At 41.7% G+C, this 19,132-nt stretch overlaps 1 protein-coding gene across 4 annotated transcripts in view; it reads left to right on the plus strand.

The window, feature by feature from the left end:
• SORCS1 (sortilin related VPS10 domain containing receptor 1) overlaps positions 1-19,132 on the plus strand; it is a 763,613-nt gene that overhangs the window by 618,711 nt on the left and 125,770 nt on the right. For all 4 annotated transcript variants that reach the window (XR_009555572.1, XM_060241701.1, XM_060241700.1 and 1 more), the window contains exons 10-12: positions 1,880-2,026; positions 7,850-7,952; positions 8,324-8,400. Coding sequence is in view for 3 of the 4 variants with exons in the window: in XM_060241701.1 (XP_060097684.1) it covers positions 1,880-2,026; positions 7,850-7,952; positions 8,324-8,400 (327 nt within the window). In the remaining variant the exon portion in view is untranslated. The remainder of the gene's footprint in view (positions 1-1,879; positions 2,027-7,849; positions 7,953-8,323; positions 8,401-19,132) is intronic.

The following is a 19,132-nucleotide window of genomic DNA, read 5'->3' on the forward strand; positions in this document are numbered from 1 at the left end:
GCTCTGACTGAAGTACTTCAGCCCAGAGGGCACTGAGGTCATCTGGGAAAAACCAGTTGAATATCCCTGGGCCAAGGGAGGCCAGACTGAAGGCCACCCGGGATCGGGCCTTCTCTATCGCCGCTCCAATGCTATGGAACCAACTCCCCGAGGAGGTGAGGGCCCTAAAATGTTTAGATCAATTTCGTAGGGCCTGTAAGACCCACCTTTTCAGGATGGCCTTCAACTAGTGACAGAATCAGTGACAAAGCTAGTTATGCTGCTGGAAATGTTCTATAACGCCACACTGTTATGTTAATTTTAATAATTTATAACTGTTTTAATTATGTTTTTATGTTTTTATTATGTAAAACCGATGTAATGTATCATTATGTTGTGAGCCGCCCTGAGCCCGCTCCGGCGGGGAGGGCGGGATAGAAATAAAAAATTATTATTATTATATTATTATTATTTACTACTCTGCACCATGGGGCTCATAGAATCTAAATCCTAGAATCTAAAAAAGATTTTAGATTTTTTGAAAGTCCTCCCCCCTGCCTGAACGTATCTCCATTTTTTATCCACTTTCTATAACTGAGTTCAGAATTAAAAATATTATATAGAGTGGCTTCAGATTGTTACTTCAGTACCTCATTATACCCAAGAAAAATAGAAATGAATGCTGTGGAGTGTGTGCATACATTTGTGTAGCTGAAGAGTATCTTTTCTCATCAGAAGAAACATAGACCTCAGTTTCTTATTACCACCTCCCAGCCTAACAAAATTGCATGGTTATAAACAGTCTCCAAATGCAAGTGATATCACCAGCAGGAACCCACCAGAGTTTCAGGTTTGCTATCACACCATGGCTTCTCTCTTGACTGCTGATAACATGAAGAAAGAAAATGCCCTAATTCAGCTTCTGTTTGTGTTCTGATCTTGAGCAAGTCATTAACAATGGGAGTTCAAAGTTTTTCTACTGCTAGAATAGTTTACTGTTAGATGCCAATTAGGCAATAACTGCTGAGAATAAAAATGTCCCATGGGCAATATTATGTCTCTGTTCTTGTACTCTCTTGTCAAGCAATAAGTACAGGATGCAGGATCCAGAAACACCCTGCTGAAAGACAAAGGTCCCCTCCCTCCTCATTTCACTGCAAAGCCAAGAGTTGGCGCAATGACAGATTGTGTCTCCTTATGCTGTAGATATTGTGCTATTGATTTTCAGGACATGGGAAAAGGCAAGTCTGTTTGACAAAGCAAAGTTGTTTTTCTTGGTGCTTCTTGAATCCTTTTCAGTTTTATTTAGAGCCAAACAAATTGTCCTTTCCAAACCTGTAAACTAGTTTTGTACGACTTCTGAAGATTTTAACACTTGCCATTCCTTTTACTTCCCTTAATTTGAAGTGGAAACTTAAGGGATCAAAATAAGATGGCTTCGTTTCTGCAAACACCATTGGGAAAATTTGGTGTCCTTATTTAAAATTTGGTATCCTTACTTAAATTAATTTCCACACCTTTTCCCAAATCAGAACCCCTTAATTTTTTTTAATTGCTTCAGTGGTTTCTTCCAGATAGGTAAATTAATTACCACTGTTCAGTTTTTATGTATTATGGCTGAGAGTTGTGCCATCAAGAAGCCACTTCCAATCCATAACACTGGTTTAGGTTTTCTAGAATTTCATAGCATACACTTTGAATTTGCAGTCGTGTTTTATTTTATTCCCTCAACCAGCTCTAGCCTGCAGCTAATAAGGGTTCCTTTGATGCATCTTCCACCTTAGAGTTTGCTGTGTATACAGGCTGTGCACCATATCCCTAAGCTTGATTTGACAGGTAACAATGCGCACACAATCTGCGTCAAATTGATCTATTTTTCAGCCATGTCAATTTTTCCTAGGTAGCAGGGATAAAGGGAATGTTCTTGGCTAACAAGAAGATTGACAACCAAGTAAAAACTTTCATCACGTACAATAAAGGACGAGACTGGCACTTGCTGCAGGCCCCAGACACAGATCTGAGAGGAAACCCAGTTCACTGCCTCCTTGTAAGTGATGTTTTGTGGGAAAGGAAAGGAAACTTTTTGGGGGAGGAGGGCAAAACAGCACAGTGACATTGCTTATTAAAAATACATGCATCTTGCAACAGAGGTTTTTCTTAAGGAGCATACTGTGTGAAAACTTCATTCCTGCTTTGGAAATCAAGTTCTATTGGAGTTTCAAGAAGAAAAGTGAGTTTGTTAGTGAACCTTTTTCCTGATTTATCCAGTTTTGTGTATGTTGCGCCATTATGAAAGAGAACACTAGGTGGGGAGAATGAGCTATTTGTGGAGACAAATGAGAGACAAATTTGCAATGCACTGTAATCTGGGGTGTTTATTTGGGAGTAGGGAGCAAATGCTGTAGCCAGGGTAAAATATTTCAATTAAAATAATCTGTGAAAAAGTCAAGAATCATATGGCAAAATCTGGGAATACCAATCTGAATTCTGAGTTTCTTTAGAGAGGATTTGTAGAACTTATTAATAGGTTAATAAATGTACATCCATAAAAAATAACTAAATGTATTTTTCCTTGTGAACTAACCCTCACTTACTCATACATTCTCTGTTCACTGCTTTTTTTGCTTGCACACCTCATGCTCATGTGAATTACCTGGACTTGTATCATTCTATTGGTTTTGTCCTGTCAAACCTAACTGCTAGTGACTAACAGACAACTTCCTTTACAAGAAGAGTTCAGTTCAAGCTGTCTTTCCCTGGCTCTCCAAAAGAAGCAAAGGTGCCTTTGGGTTCTCTTATTTTAGGAAGATGCTTTGAGAGAGTGATGGAAATATGATCAGTGGAACCTAATTTTAGCTTGATAGTCAATTCTTGCATCAGGATGTAACCCCAGTACCCTTGTACTCAGCAGAAGTGGAGAGACCAGTTGGAGCAGCCTGCCTGGGACAGCCTGCTTACACCAGAATTCAGCCCTGCCCCTGCCAACTGACACAGCAGGGCTGTCTGTTTCCAGGTGGCAGGGCCATTGAAACCAGGCCCTTCCCAAGGGTTCAACAGCATTCCCAACCCAGTAGAGTCAGACAAGGGAAGAACAGCTGCCATGAGGAGGGTGGGGGGTGGCCCTAAACCTTAATATACTGACATCAGCTAGCTGGGGGGAGGTGAGGCAGCTGTTTAAATGAATTACTGGGTAAGGCTGGAGGCTGGCCTGGCTCAATTGACAATAGCTCCTGTCAATCAGCCCTCAGGTTTCCAGGCAGTGCCTGGCAAGTGGTGGGAAGGATGGAGGGCAAAATCTCAGGAGAAAAAGTGAAAAGGGAATCTCCCTCATAAATGCCAAGGACTCAGACCTGGGAGGATAGGTTAGCCCTCCTTCTAGCTAAACAGCTACAGGGAATACCAACACCCTGTGACCTGAGCATTGCCCTGATATTGCTATAAATGATAGCACAGTGTTGGTTGTAAATATATTGTAAATAGTAACAGAAATAGTATCATGAGGTTCATTGGCAGAAAATGAATATGCCTTCTGTAGAAAATATGCCAGACTTCTGCCTTGTAACCCCTCCTTCCAGTACCGTTTCTCATCTTAATGCCTAGTCTGAAAAACTGTATGTCTTTTCCTTGCCTCCATCATGGATATTTTTGAGGGAGACTGTGGTCTTTGTTCTCTTCATGAGAGCCAGCATGGTGTAGTGGTTAAGAGCTCGTCCTGTCTACTCCCAGCTGTCCACTGCCACACACACCCACACACCCCAGCACCTGTGTACTGCCCCTGACTCTGAAGCTTATGGCCCCATGCCCCAAACACCAACCAGAGAGGCATTCCCCATTCCTCCATATGAAGCCTTCTGGGTGACATTGGACCAGTCTCAGTTCTCACAGAACTCTCTCAGCCTCACCTACCTCATACGGTGTCTGATGGCCTCTTGTGGGGAAGGAAAGGAGATTGTAAGCCACTTGGAGATTCCTTGGGGTAAAGAAAAGCAGGATATAAAAAACAGCTCTTCTTAGTTGTCATATTTCTGTTGCTTGCCACCATCCAACTGTTATAGTGGGATGATGAGTTGTATTTCTAAGTGACTAGGAATAAGGCCCGTTGTGATGGCAAATGCAACAGGCCCTAGAAAGGGGCTCTGAGCAAGTGCCCCCCAACCCTTGCTGCCTTTCCACCCAGTCACTCAAGTGGAGGCATTCACTCCTCCCATCCTTGGTGTCTTCCCACCCACCCAAGCCAGCAGTTTTCTGTAAGGGAACTGATCTGACTTCAGCTTTCCATCTCCTCCCCTCTCTCTTCAGCTTCTATGTAGGAAAAGTACATTTTTCTCCACAGTGGAGACCAAAGCAGCTTACAACATTCTCCTTTTCCCCTTTTGATCTGCACAACAACCCTGTGAGGTAGGTTAGACTGAAAGTCTGTGAGTGGTCCAAAACCAGGAGGGAAGTCACCTCAGCCATGTATAATGACAGAATCCACCATGCTAAGCAGCTGTTTTCTCCAGGGGCAGACTATGCACTGAAAAAATACAGTAATATGTAAATTTTCTACCTTGAAGCACTAAAAATGTATATTTATCAAGTACTTTAATTACAATAGCCACATTCCAAGGGTCATACAGGCAACATCTACTTAAGACCTCATGCTCTACTCCTTTGCAAATTTCAATGACAATGTCCAAAGTATCATCTTAACCAATGTTGATCTGGAGCCATGCACCTTGAGGAATGTCAACAAAAGTCCACATGAATAGAGAGAGAACTCGCCTCTTTCAGAACTCAAGGAGGTTTTGGTGCTCTTCTTCTGCTCAGTCTCTCATACAAATCACTTCTAACGGAGCCACACCTTCTTATGCATGGATCAACACAATCTCTTGAAAGTTCTGCACCCAGCTCTTAAATTCTTAACCATAGGACTGCTGTTTTTAAATTATATTTTAGCGCTTGCAAATGTATTATTAAATTATATATTATATTTTGTATATTTGCACTAAGTGCACAGTTATATTTTACTTTCTTTTTCTTTGTTTCAACTGTTTTGGTTACCTTTCTCATACAGGGTTGTGTTTCTCTCCCCTTTTTTGGTTATGCTCATGTTCCAAATGTAAAAGATGAAGAATATTGAAACAAAGAGGAGCAAAGCATGCCTATAAATGTGCACCATTTGTGTTGGAGCTAATTTGGAGAAACATGGTGGAGAATTTTTTGAATTTATGCTCCATCAGAGAGAGAGAGAGAGAACCATGATTGGATTGTAGAGCTGGGCAAATCATATCCATCTGCTAGTAATTTAAATATGCCAAAGGATATTCCCTGGCAATCCTTCAAAACAGATAATCCCATCAAGGCACACAAACTTCTTTCCCCGCTTTACAGCTACAGTTTTGTTTGCTTCTTCTCATTCCCAGTTGGGCTGCTACATAATATGACCCTTCCATGACCATCAGTTGCAGATACTGTGTTTGGTTCATTGTTCTTGCCTGCTGACATTGCCATCCATCCTATTCTGTCCTCCCCCCACCTCCTTATTTTCTCAGCAGGAGTTCACAGCCCATCTCTCAACATTGACATTCCACTCATTTAAAACAAAACAAAAAATGTCATCATTCAGGGCTCACAGGCTTTCCCCAGTGGTGTCAAAGCTGGACAGAAGTTTTGCTCCCAGGGCTCATTTTGGATTGGGGCAGGCAGGTGAATGGATTATCTGATACCAAGTTTATTGGCATTTAATCTGGTCTCCAGCAGTTTTGCAGGTATCTGTTAGCTGGGAGTATAGCAGGTTGGTAAGTATCCTCAGAAGGTCTTTTCCATATGTATCTACAGAGATACTGCTAGTCATGAGAGAATATTTCAACCCCAGGGCTCAAGTGGGAAGAGAAAATGGCCTTGTTTTATTATTTAGTTTGACTGCTTTCCTATCTGTACCTCATGCCTCCAGCATCTACACAAACAGATGTTAGAGACCGTATTGAGTTATTTACAACTCCTGTGTGCTGTTGTATTACAGGAGAAATCAGTGTTCTCAGCTCTTGTTTTTTATCAGCAGCCTTACAAAAAACTAAGACATTCTTATATTTGAGGAATAATATCAAGAATACTTCACCTATAAAGTTTGGATAAAAAGTGGTTCTTGACTTCTGTAAACTTAAAATATGGTATTATTGTGATGCATAAATTCAATACCAGTAAAATTAAAGAGATTTTTTGCTAATGGGACTTGGATTTTCCCTTAATCCACAAAAGGTCTACAGAACCACAGCAATTAGTTGTCACATGAAATCTCTAAAAAGATTTTTTAAAATTATTTCTACATCTATGGCATACAGAATTATGCACACAGAGCCCTCTTTTAAAAGTAGTATATATGCCTATCAATTGTTCAGACAGTTGATCAGAGGTGTGATTTAGTTCTGTTGCCTGTCTTTCAAAAACAACTAGTTGGTATGACTATTGCTTGCTGTACATGAATATAGTTGGATTAGGGACTAAGACTGCAGTTCCATAGTCATGTGTGCTTACATTCTGTTGCTTTAAATTATACTTAAAAACGAGATGATGCTGGTGCACTGCATCCATTGTTACTTGTTGTCATTTGGGACACTTCAGATGATTTTAGCATTTATAATCAGAAATTCAAAGGAAGTTCACAAAGCAGAACATGGCAATTTTTCTCTTATTTGTCCTAGATCTGGTACTCAATTATATTGCCTCTAAATGTACAATTCCATTTCCACCCATCTAGCTTAGTAGATACAATGTTTGCAGCACAAGCCATAGCAAGAATCATATATGTTATACTGAGTTGCCCTTTCTATGTAAACATTCATTTTAAGTATCTTGACCCTATTCTTGAAAATAAGATGGGATTTCCTTATTAGATTAAGGTCCAATATATTTAGAACAATGTTTTTCCTGGCATAACTGACAAGGTTGCTTCATTTCTTCAACATTGTCAAGCCAGTTTGGTGTAGTGGTTAAGTGCATGGACTCTAATCTGGGAGAACCAAGTTTGATTCCCCACTCCTCCACATGTACCTGCTGAGTGACCCTGGGTTAGTCACAGTGCTTGAAAAAGCTCTCAAAAGAGCTCTCTCAGCCCCACCTACCTCATAGGATGTCTTTTGTGGGGAGCTGAAGGAAAAAGAGATTGTAAACTGCTCTCTGAGTGAAGGGTGGGGTATAGCTCCAATCTCTTCTTCTACAAGACAGCAATGATTACATTTAAATTTTAACTGGATAGCTCTTTCTCCTCTTATTCTGACAAATATGTACTTCATCTTAGTTCACTCTGTTTACTATTAAATAATGATCAATCAATCGATATGCAAAATAGAAGATAGCAAGATCTAGTCAAATTTTAAGCAAATTATCATATGAACAGGTACTTTTAAGCTGCAAATGATCTTTTCCTCTATATAAGATACTATGGCTGCTCACGACACCTTTTATTTTGTTTAGTTACCATTGGTAGACTTGTCACTCAGTAAATGATTGTTTAAGTACATAATTGTTCCTGACCTGGATAGCCTAGGCTAGCCCAATCTCATCAGATCTCAGGGGCTAAGCAGGGCTGGTCCTGGCTAGTATTTGGATGGAAAACCTTCAAGGAAGTCCTGGGTCATGACGCAAATGCAGGCAATGGCAAGCCACCTCTGTTTGTCTCTTGCCTTGAAAATCCTATGAGGTTCCCTTAAGTCAGCTGCAATTTGATGGCACCACCAGATAAATGTGTAGGTCTGTACCAAAATCCACACCTAAAAGCCATATAACACCATATAATAAAGATATGTTATAGGAAAGCTGTGCAAATGTGTGTGTGAAGAAAAAGTTCCCTCTATACTACATTCCTGAATTGTGTGTTATTCCTTTCTAGCCATATTGCTCCCTACATCTTCACCTGAAGGTTTCAGAAAATCCATACACTTCTGGAAATATTGCTAGTCGGGATACTGCCCCGGGCATCATTGTGGCTTCTGGTAGGAGATGTTCCAATGTTATGTAAAGACTTGTATAATTTCCTTAAATTTTTCAATTTGTGTAGATAGATCCAGGTGGGCAGCCATGTTGGTCTGAAACAGTAGAACAAAGTAAGAGTCAAGTAGCACCTTTAAGACCAACAAAGTTTTATTCAGAATGTAAGCTTTCATATGCATGTATACCCCATTCCCTCATCTGAAGAAGTATAAGAGTGTAAGAATAGAAATCTTTAATCTTGATCATTTAGATAAATTACCCATTTTTCCCCAAACTTATTATGAATTATTTAGTCCTATGAAAGCAGAATGCCTGCCTCTGGATTGATGTCTAAAGATGCCATTTCATTTCATGATACTGTCTCTCTTTACAGGTAACATTGGAACTGAGTTATCAGACAGTGATATAAGCATGTTTGTTTCATCAGATGCTGGCAACACTTGGAGACAAGTGAGTAGTTGGTGGAGTTTTAGAGGGTCAACAGTAGGCAAGCTAATATGAACTGCTTGTGGGGAAAAATGTCTTTTGGGTGATGCTAGGGATTGTGCTATCTTAGAGAAGGATAACAGCCTAGCCTTTGGAGGGTAGGCTGTATGGCATTATACCCTGCAGAAATTCCTCCCCCTCCTAAACCCTGCCTGCCCTAAGCTTCATCCCCCAACTCTCCAAGAATTTCTCAACTCAGAGCTGGCAACCCTAACAAAGGCTAATTTTTCTTTTTGGCTGGCAACCATTTTCTTTTGAAGATTTCAGTCCCATTTTGCAAGATCTGCAGCTGAAAATCAATTCTATTCCTAAGGCCTAACTAGTATTTCAACAAAGGGCAGCTTGCCCTTCATTTCATGCAATTCGAAAGATTGTAATTATCTGTATAATCTCATTTTTAATACTGTCATATTATTATCCTTAATAATAGTCTACAAGAGGGACAACGTTTAAAGAAATCCTTACCTCTGTTCTATTTAAATTCATTGCCTTTGTGTTTCACTTCTTTATCCTTGGCCTTATTCTTACTATTTTATAAGAACAGGATAATGTCATTCATTATTTACATGCTATTACTTATGGTGACATTTTCTTATTAACTTATAATGAAAGTTATACTAGCATCACTCCAGAAAACCTCCAGAAAACACTAAATATTCCAGTACCATCCCAAGGCATATTCCAAATCACTGTAATTAAAGCCACAATGGTACATAAGTATTAAAATACAAGCTCCAAGATATTATAGGTAGTATTAAGTAGTACAATATCTGCCTAATCCTAGTTCAAAAACATATGGGATTTGCATTCAGATGTAACATATTCATAGATAGTTTTCCATTAGCTTGGTTCCAGCACAGAGTGAATAAAGTCACCTGTGACTTGATTGCTTCCTCCCTTCCATATAAACATTAAATGCCTCTAAAGTGCTGTTCTGGGAGTCCTTTGTTCCCCAGAACAATACTTATTGGGAGGCATTTTGGCTTTCAGTGCGATGGAGGAGGTGTCTAGAAATCTTTTTGTCTAGAAAAACCTGCACCGAATCCAAACCATTACATCTGATTGCCCTTTGCCTGCAAATATGCACTATCTGTGGCAGGGGAGGAAGTGAAGGTGGGGGAGAAGAACACCAACAACATGACCGGAGGATAAATGGCTGTAATTTTTATTACATGCAACCACAGGAGCATTGGCACACCATAGAGATGGATTCAGCATCAGACAACCCATCTGTGACCTAATATTACCCATTCCCCCAGTCTGCTTACTGGGATGCAAAACTGGAGTGGCAAACTATGGGATCCTACATGGGTACAAGCTGCTGTGAGGTTCCCTTTCCACCTGGGGGTGAAAGAGCTGATAGTCCTGAGCTGGGCATGCCCTGTATGTCTCCACCCCAAAACCCTTTAAGGGAGTTCACAAAATGGGAGAAGTAGGCATGCAGCCTCCTCACCCAATGGCATGACCTCTCCAACCAATATTCAAACCACTACAACAGCTGAACAAGCTGCTCTGCTCCTGCCAAAGCTCCTACAGCTTCAGCCAACAAAGCAGCCCATCATGAATGCCATGAAACCAAATGGTCAGGCCCCCTTCCAAGAGGTGAACACCATCAGCCCTGAAGAGGATCTCCTGCCTGAAGGGAAAATCTAGGTGCCAAATGACCAAGCCACCAGCCCCTTTGAGGGGCTACCCTGCCACACCACTAACTTTTATCCTATCAAAGCCCATACCATCTGGTGAGATAGTCCTGTGCCAATCTCATCTCTGAAGCCATTCCAACCAGAAGAGTCATGTGTCTTGGAAACTGGAGATGGTCCATAGGTTTACAGCCATGCTAATGGTGAGATCAACCTCTTTTCAACTTAGAAGCTAGTTTTCACTGACCTTGAACGATGGTGACATCCTGGGAACCCCAGTGGAAGACCTGATGAGTGACAGTAGATGGAATAGATTTCCAGAGCATCCCTCTGAGGCCCATCCTCATTACTGGTCTTCAAGTTCCAAGGCAGTCCCCTACCTGGAGGAAGCTGCATAGATTTTAGTCCAGTAAATGATTCTGTAACCAGTGATCCATACTGCCTTGTGCTGCCCTAGGGGGCTGAAAACAGTTTGGGGATGGATGTAAGTGGAGGAACTTCAATGTCGTATGGCCTCTATTATGGCTGGAGGAAGCCCCATCTCTGCAGTATCTGGCAGCAAAAACAATAAGAGGAAACTGCAAATAAATGCAGATATGAAAACCAGAAAGGTTCGCAGTTGTAAATTACTGGCAACGTATTCAAACTATTTATGTGTATAATTTAAAAAGTCTTAAAAATACATTTAGCACGAAGCTGATAACATCAATTTATACAAGTGAATTCTTATGACATCAAATTGACACAGCAAAAACCGGGAAAACTCGAATCATCAGTCCAAGATATATCAAATTCTACCACAATCATTTCCACACTTTATGAGGCAATCATAATGCCATTTTTCAGAGATTGTCAGTGGTGCAAGAGCTAAACCCCAATTCCATGAGTTGATCACTGGGCTGCATGCTGGAGGCGGCCGTTTCACACTGAATGGCTTCATCAGATGTTAAAAACGGGGTTTTGCAGTAGTTCATATCTAAACATAAACAACATTACAAAACATACATTTTTGGGCTTAAATACAAATAGTGAATTCTTAAAAAACACTTAATAAGACTTACATTCATTAATCAATACATTCAACATTCCGAGTCAAGATTGCTGGCTCCTCCCAGGAAGTCCAGAAAGAACGCCTGGGAGTCTCACACTCTAAAAGATCTTAACTGTGCACAGCTGCAAGCCACTACAGGTTTAAAGGTACAGTAACACAGTACGTGTGTACAAAAATGTATTACCATCACAAGAAGAGCAATTAGTTGGGAAAACACCAAAAGTGTAAGTGGAGGAACTTCGATGTCGTATGGCCTCTATTATGGCTGGAGGAAGCCCCATCTCTGCAGTATCTAAGGCAGCAGCAATGCAAAAAGAGTGCACACCATAGTCCTTTGGGCAGAGACCCAGGGCAGTGATGCCTGCCCACATGATGTTGGAGAACTGGAACCTTGTAATGCAAACCTTGTTTGCATAGATGAGAAAAGGACCAGGGTCAGGTGACCTAATGGCCAGGTACTCAGCAATGTAGCAGACAGAGCAAGGCTGACCTATTGGAGCAGTCCAAAGAAAAATACGGGACTCCTGAATCCTGCTGGTCTGCTTTGGACCTGCACAACACGAGACAGCACTCAGAACCCTGTATGTAGACATCCTGCTACCTAATAACCTGCTCAGAGCAGTCATAGTGTGGTGTGAAGCCTAGGGAAACTCACTGCTGCAGAAGGCCCCAAGAAAGGCAAATGTGAAAGCCACATGGAATAGGGTAACCTTGAACCCTGACCAGCAAAGAGAGGAGAGCTGCTGCAGGAGCCCTGGATCATTTATATGGTGACAGGCTTTCAGGCATTCAGAACTAGGGGAGCAGCCCTCTGCCAGCCCTTGGTAGTCCACCACTCAATAAAAGAATTGCAGGGATTGGCAGTCCCAAGAGCCTGCTGTAAAATGAGATCTCTGACAGGAGGATGGCCATGGTTCTAGATGCAAGGCTACATGCTCTTAGTGATGCCAAGTAATGCAGGACCAGAGTCTCTGATGGCCAAGTTCCACACACCTCCCATTTGCTGCCCAAAATGCCAAAATTACTTATTTTACATGGGAATATGCTTGCAGTGTGGAGAGTGCAGTGGACTCCAATACTCCCTGAATGGTTACTCATTGCCAAGTGTCCACAACTTCTCGGGAAAGGGGTCCAGGTAGTGATCTGCAATGAAGCCAGTGCCTGCAACCATTCCTCCCGAAAGTCATCCATGGTGTCATTGTTGATGCTTATGATGTACTGGGCTGAAAAGGAGATGTTAGCAGTGTCCTGTGCACCAGCTGCATGACCTGCTCAGAGTGTGACAATTGGTGGTTAATCACTCTGACCACAGTCTGGTTGTCATACCAAAACAGAGCCTCCCTGTTCTTGAAGAGCTCCTGCCAGATAATGACTACCTCCAGAATCAGGATAAAGGTAAGGTCCTTTAGTGTGTTAGTCCAATAGGAAGGCCAGTACGATGCACACCAGTGTCCCAAAAGGTAATTACCAAAACCCAAACTGCTGGCTGTTTCTGTGTGAACCTGCAAGGAACTGCCAAGACCAAGTGGCAACTGTCATGAAAATACCATTAAAGCTTGATAGAAAACAAAGACAGACCAGAAGTTCCTCTTTCATGCCTCAAGTAATTCCCATGTGATGGTGCAAGGATGAAATTCATGGCCCAGGCAAGCCAGGCACAAAAAGCCTGTTCTGGAGATATGGCCCTGCAGGCAGTTATGTTGCCCGAGAAGCACCTGGAGCTCCCTCAGTGCTTATTTCCTGCTATTGATCACCTGGGCAAAAAGAGCCCGAGGGCCTCCAACTTGTCATCAGGTAAGCTGGGAGATGTGGCCTTGATGTAAGGCCCAACAATTAACAACCATGGTTTATCATTGATGTGGTCCCATCTGGTAATTTCACTATGGATGCCTTTTTTCAAAAAAGTCTCATCATATTCAGTGGCTGTGCTGCACTGTCCCCCACTAAGGCTCAGACCCTAAGGATATTTCCCTGTGGTTTAACAAATGTGAGCCATGATCTGGGTATGCAAAATGTCTAATTCCCTTAAAGAATGACTGCCTGAGCAAGGAGCTATAATACTACTGTACTAGGCCCCAGATAAAGAGATGTTCTATAAGTCAAATCACCTCTGAACCATGACATGGCTGAGGCAAAGGCCCAGCTAACCTTAAAGTCCAGAACCAACTGGGGGTGGGAGTAGCAAGCTGCTCAAGGGGCTCCAGGAGAGTACTGACCCAGAGAGAAAAGAGTGGTCCACTGGCTGATTGCCCCCACATGGCCCTCCTATGAACTCTCACAATAATACCCCAATATGATACCTAGGCTTGCCATTTTCAGGTCCCGGTGGAGATCCCCCAGTTTTGCAGACTCCTCCCCTCTATCAGCCAGATGGCAGGCAGTGGGGAAGCCCTGCACCAACAGCCATGATGTGACTTTCCACCTCAGCAGGTTTAGAAACTTGCAAAAGGCTTGTGTTTTGGAAGGTGTGTGTATGCCTTTAAATCTCAGCAAGACTAAAGCTGCAAGGTGGAGTGAACAGGCAGAGTCACGTGGCTCTTCCTGGTGGGTGAGTGTGAGAGGAAGAGAGAGAGTCCCGTCTCTCTGTCTGTTTTGTGTTCCTTTCAGAAGTCATTTACATAGTAAAAGGGATAGTAAAGATTTAACAAGAACCTGATGATGGGATGGAGGAAAACTCCAACCCCTAGACTTCTCTGTTCAATACAGCCGATTGCTACATCCAGCAACTCCCATGAATAAATTACCCCAGTGAGATCACAAAAGTTTGGGCTTGCAAACTGCCTATTTTGGCTGCTTTGTGAATGTGTATGTGTTCACTTTAATGGAAGTGTAACTGTTAGGGAACCCTTTGAAGGCAAAAAGAGGAAGAGGAAATAAAGACTGTATTCGGGGAACTGCACTGCTGTATTTTTATTATTGATTTGGAATGGAAAAGTCTCTCAGCTCCACCCACATAGTCTCCCAGTTTCACCCCAAAGTCCCCAGATATCTCCTGAGTTGGACCTGACGACCCTAGTGATACCCTGCTCCCCATGTGCACCACTGAGCCTGAAGCTGATATGCCTTGACTTGCCCCTGAAAGTGCTGCTGCTTGAGCCCTGTGCCTATCTGCCTTTGATTTGCTACCATAGACTCCCCAATGCATTTTGCTACCTCTTATTCATGCCACTGCAAACATGTAGCTTGATAATGAAGAAGTGTTGAGGATCACAAGAGCATCACTGAAGAAGCCATGTAAAGGACCATGCCACAACTGAGGCATGTTGAGAATGCTACCATTCCAGAAGCCTGGATGCTGAAGAGAGAAGCCACATGAAGCACACCATGGCTGCTTATCTTCTAAAGATCTTCCCACAGAGCCAGAACCAAGTACAGTTGGACCCCACTAGCAGCCCACATAAAAACAGGAGGAGCAGACCAGAGAAAAGCCTCTGTACTCTTCTCCCAGGCTGACTCCAATGAAGCTGATTGGCCTGCCTGGGCCTGCTGTGGGAACTTGATCTCTGACTCATTGACATTGGCATGAGGCCAACAAAAAAACCCCTTTGTTCAGCCAGACTCCCTGCCCATGTCTGCTAATGTGGCTCTCAGAAAGTCCAAAACTGTTGCTTCTGGAAGACATTATCTACATATAGACATCACAATATATCAGGCATGTCCAACTTCGAACAGGTCATGATCTATTTTTTCCAGACAAAAGTGCTGGTGATCTACCACCATGAAAATTAAGTTTCAAATTAGTTTTGAATTAGATTTTAACCCACTAAAGTTAGGTTCCACCGTCCCCCACCCCCCATTTACAATGCACCTTCTGTCATTTACTGGTAAGCAAAATAAGCAAAAACAAAACAGAGAGACGATGATCCAGAATGAACTGCAAACAGTTTTTCTTAATTTTTTATTGTTATAACTTCCTTTAATTGTCTTAATAACTTTCTTTAACTTTTATTGAGTAATTTGTGTTAAATGTAGGTCAAGTATTGATCCAGGCTGATCTTGCGCAATCTTTAAAACTTCGCTCTTGCTAATTAGTGAGATGTTTGAGTCAGCATTTCATCCACCAGCTTTTTGAAGTTGGGTGAATATTTCATGAGGGCCAGTCTCAGGGAATCCTAGAGATGTTCATGTGTCATGTTGGAATGCTGTGTACTCTTTGTCATTTTCAGATGGGAAAACACAGATTCACACAAATAAGTTGAACCGAAACAGGAGTGTAAAGCTTCACTGCATCTTCTCAAGTTGGGAAATTTGTCTCTAGGCACTAGCTTCCAAAACGATTCTTGCTCAGCATGGATCTTGAGAAAAATGTCATTTTTAAGGGTTACTATTTCGTTTTCAAGAGATGCCTTGTTCAATGAGTAATTTTTACTGATAGCAGCTGCAGTTTCCTTAATATCCATATTTGCTTTGAATGGGTATGACAAGTACTCCACAACTTTTTCAATTCTTTGGAAGTCACAGAATCTTTTTTCGAATTCCTGCATAACAGAGCAGATTTCTGTCACATACTTCTCGTTCTGAAAAACAAAATTTGGATATTGTCCCAAATGGCTTTGCATATTAGGAAAATGATCAAAAGTGTTGTTTGCAAGGTCAGTCATCATTAGCTGAAATTTGCTCTTGTAGGATGAAACTGTACTCATCATCTCACCAATGCATTTGTTTTTACCTTGTAGTTCAATGTTCATATCACTTAGTTCGCCTGTAAAGTCAGCGAGAAATGCCAGATCACATAACCACTCCTCATCTTCCCTGCTTTGTCATCTCCCCTCTCTTTCAAAAACCTTCTTATTTCATTCAGCAAATCACAAAATCTTTGCAGAAATTTGTGCCTATAGTCACCTTACATCTGTGTGCAAAATGATTTCCGCTTCCCCTTCATCAAGAGTAAGATTGAAAAGCCATCTTTGAAGTGCTCTTCCACGAACTGAATTTACAATTTTGAAAGTGATGTCCATGACACTCTTTGTATTGAGTCTCTTGCTTGCCAAAACTTACTGGTGAATGATGAAGTTGTAAGAAAGGAAATCTGGAAAATCGTCATGCTGTCTACAGAGGCCTATGAAACCATTAACCTCACCTGTCATTGCTCTTGTTCCATCAGTAGTGATGGAAGCAAGTTTATGCAATGGAAGATTACACTTTGTCACAAAAGAATGGAAAGAGCTGAATATTTCCTGAACGGTAGTTCTCTCTTTTAAAGAAATCATTCCAAGTAGTTCTTCTTTGACACCGAAGTCTTCAAAAACCACCTGGATAAAGACTAGTAACTGGGCTATGTCTCTTATCTGTAGATTCATCCAGTTGGAGTGAGAAAGCAACACAAACTGAAACATCCTCCAACAATTGTTCCATACATCTTTTCTATTTGCCGCACAGCAGTGTTTCTTGACAATTGTACATCTTGAACAGCAGCTATGATCTCTTTCTTCCTTCAAAAAGATTGTCTGCTGCTTCAAGAAAACAATCTTTTACAAATTCTCCTTCATTGAAAGTTTTGCATTTCTTTGCGATCAGGTTGCTGACCTTGAAAGATGCCATGGTTGAATTGACCGAATGTGACTTTGGCTTCGCCATCAACTGTTGCTGTGCAGCCAATTTAGATTTAAGTTCTTTGAGCTTCAGTTTACGAATTTCACTTTTGGGTGGAAAATCAGCATCAAACTTATTGCTATGCAGAGCCTTATAATGACACTCCAGATTACCCTTTTTGGGCAAGGATACAGCGGCATTACAAAGTAGACAACAACACTTGTCTTTCACCATGATGATGAAGTAGTCCATTTCCCATTCATCATGAAAGTGGTAGGTTTTGCTCTTCTTTGGAACACTCATATTCGTTATACTGGGATGGCTGGGGTGCTAAGTTAACACTGGCTGAATCTGGTCCAAAACTGTCACTGTCCCAAAGTATTAAAGATCAACAGGAACTGAAGACCTCTGGATGATGCCAAATCCACACATGCAGTTCTAAAAGTTAAAATAAGAATTCATCATACTGGCACCAATAATCAAATACCACCACACCAAACAATCATCAAAAAAACCCAAACACCTGTCCAGCAAACCATGAGACCAAGTGGGGCTGGTGATCTACCTCTGACCCCTCCACGATCTATTGGTAGATCGTGATCTACCTGTTGGACGTATCTGCAATATACTGTGGGTGGCTTGTTTAATCCACAGTATGTTGGTCTGCCAGTTTGTTGTTCTACCAGATGTACATAATACAAATAGGTTCCTCATTCACATTCAGTCTGCTGCTTGCCTCCTTTCCGATCTAGAAGCAGAATACCCAGATTCTATCCTAAGCTTTCTTTTCTTGCCAGGCATCTGGTAAACGTTCATTTTACATTGCTAATGCAGTAAATGTGAGGGACATAGATAGGAAGACACTGAGGTAAAGCTAAACTTCCTCCTATTAAGGATTTTAGTCTTCTTTCCATTCTCCCAGCTATCTATAGAAGCTACTCTGAGTTAAATTCTGGAACAAGAATAAACAGGGGTCATTTTGTAGAAAACTGGGTGGTGGAGCTCATCCAGGGATTGTTATGCAGCTGCTATTCAATGGACAAGGTGGGAAGGAAGAGATGGAACTGTCAGAAAGGTTCAGGAGCTGTGCTCCTGTGAGCTCCCGCTGAATCCAAGACCTGAGCATAAATATTTTACAGCCTTCTTCCCTTTTCTCTGTTGGACTGAGAATGATTGTCCCAGCCTTGTCCCAGTCTCATGCTCCTCTTCTCTGCAGGGCTTCCTTCCGATTTTGCACAAGCTGTCCCAGGGCTGCAACTTGCTCTGCCGCTTTCATTTAATGATGCCCAGGGCAGCTTGTATGAAATTAGGAGGAAGCCCCACAGAGAAGAGTGTGAGACTGGGACAAAGCTAGTGGGGAATTGGTCTGAATCTTCACATAGATATTGTGTTATGGTTGTGCTAACATAAACATTTGCCTCTTGGATTTTCTTGACGGGAGAAGACAATCAGGTGAATTATTATGATAGCTCAACAAAAAGCACAGTATCCACTGATATGTGGAACCAGCTTTGCTGATGATCAGCTACCCCTTGCTTAGTTTTATTGGTTTAGCTTTTAACTATTTTGAGAATGTTCTGGAGAAGTGGCATACAAATTCTGCAAATAAATAAATAAATAAAACATGAAAGTGAAGAGGCATCAAACATGCCCAAGTTGGCCAGTACCACTTTTTTATCTTCATATTTGTCTTTTTTTCATATCTGGTCCAAGACAAAAAAAAGAGTTTAAAAATTCAGTTTGATAAAAATGAGTCCAATGGACAAATGTTTACTCTACTAAGACTTCCCACAGAAATCAGCAGAGATGGGCATGGACCAATCCAGGGACCTAATTTTGACACTGACCTGGGGCTGGTTTGTGGTCCATTTGTCCAGTCCATGCATTTGCAGTTTTGAGGGACTGCCCACAGACCATTATTTTTTTAAAAGGTGGTCCATTTGGTCCATTGGTCCACAGCAGCATTGTGATCCAGAAGTGGGCTCAGGAGTCATTTAAATGCCCCCTGAGCTCATTGGCATTGTAGTACTATGGTGGCACAACCCGGAAGAATGCCCAGGAGGCATTTAAATGCCTTCTATGCCCACTTCCAGGTCCCCCTGCATCATGGACTTCATGCACCACAAAGAAGTTCATAAATTTGGAAAGTCCACGGAAGTTCATGGTTCATGAAAATTCATGAACCTCCATGGATCTTCATTTTTCTGGTCTGTGCCCATCCCTAGATATCAATCGAGAGTATTCTGCAGTTGTTTGCTGAAGCTTAAGAGGTATCTGCTATTTTTAACAGTTATCACTGTTAGGGGAAATAAAGCTTCAGTTCATTTCATGCAACCTAGAAATGAGGATTTCCAAACAAGAATTTTCCCCACTCCACCCTTCTTTTTCTGTCAGTTAATTGCATATCCATTACTCTGAGTATAAACATTTAATTAGTTTTGGCACTCAGATAATAAGATGGACAGCACAATGT

The sequence above is a fragment of the Heteronotia binoei genome, chromosome 6, assembly GCF_032191835.1.
Source record: "Heteronotia binoei isolate CCM8104 ecotype False Entrance Well chromosome 6, APGP_CSIRO_Hbin_v1, whole genome shotgun sequence".
Lineage (NCBI taxonomy): Eukaryota > Metazoa > Chordata > Lepidosauria > Squamata > Gekkonidae > Heteronotia > Heteronotia binoei.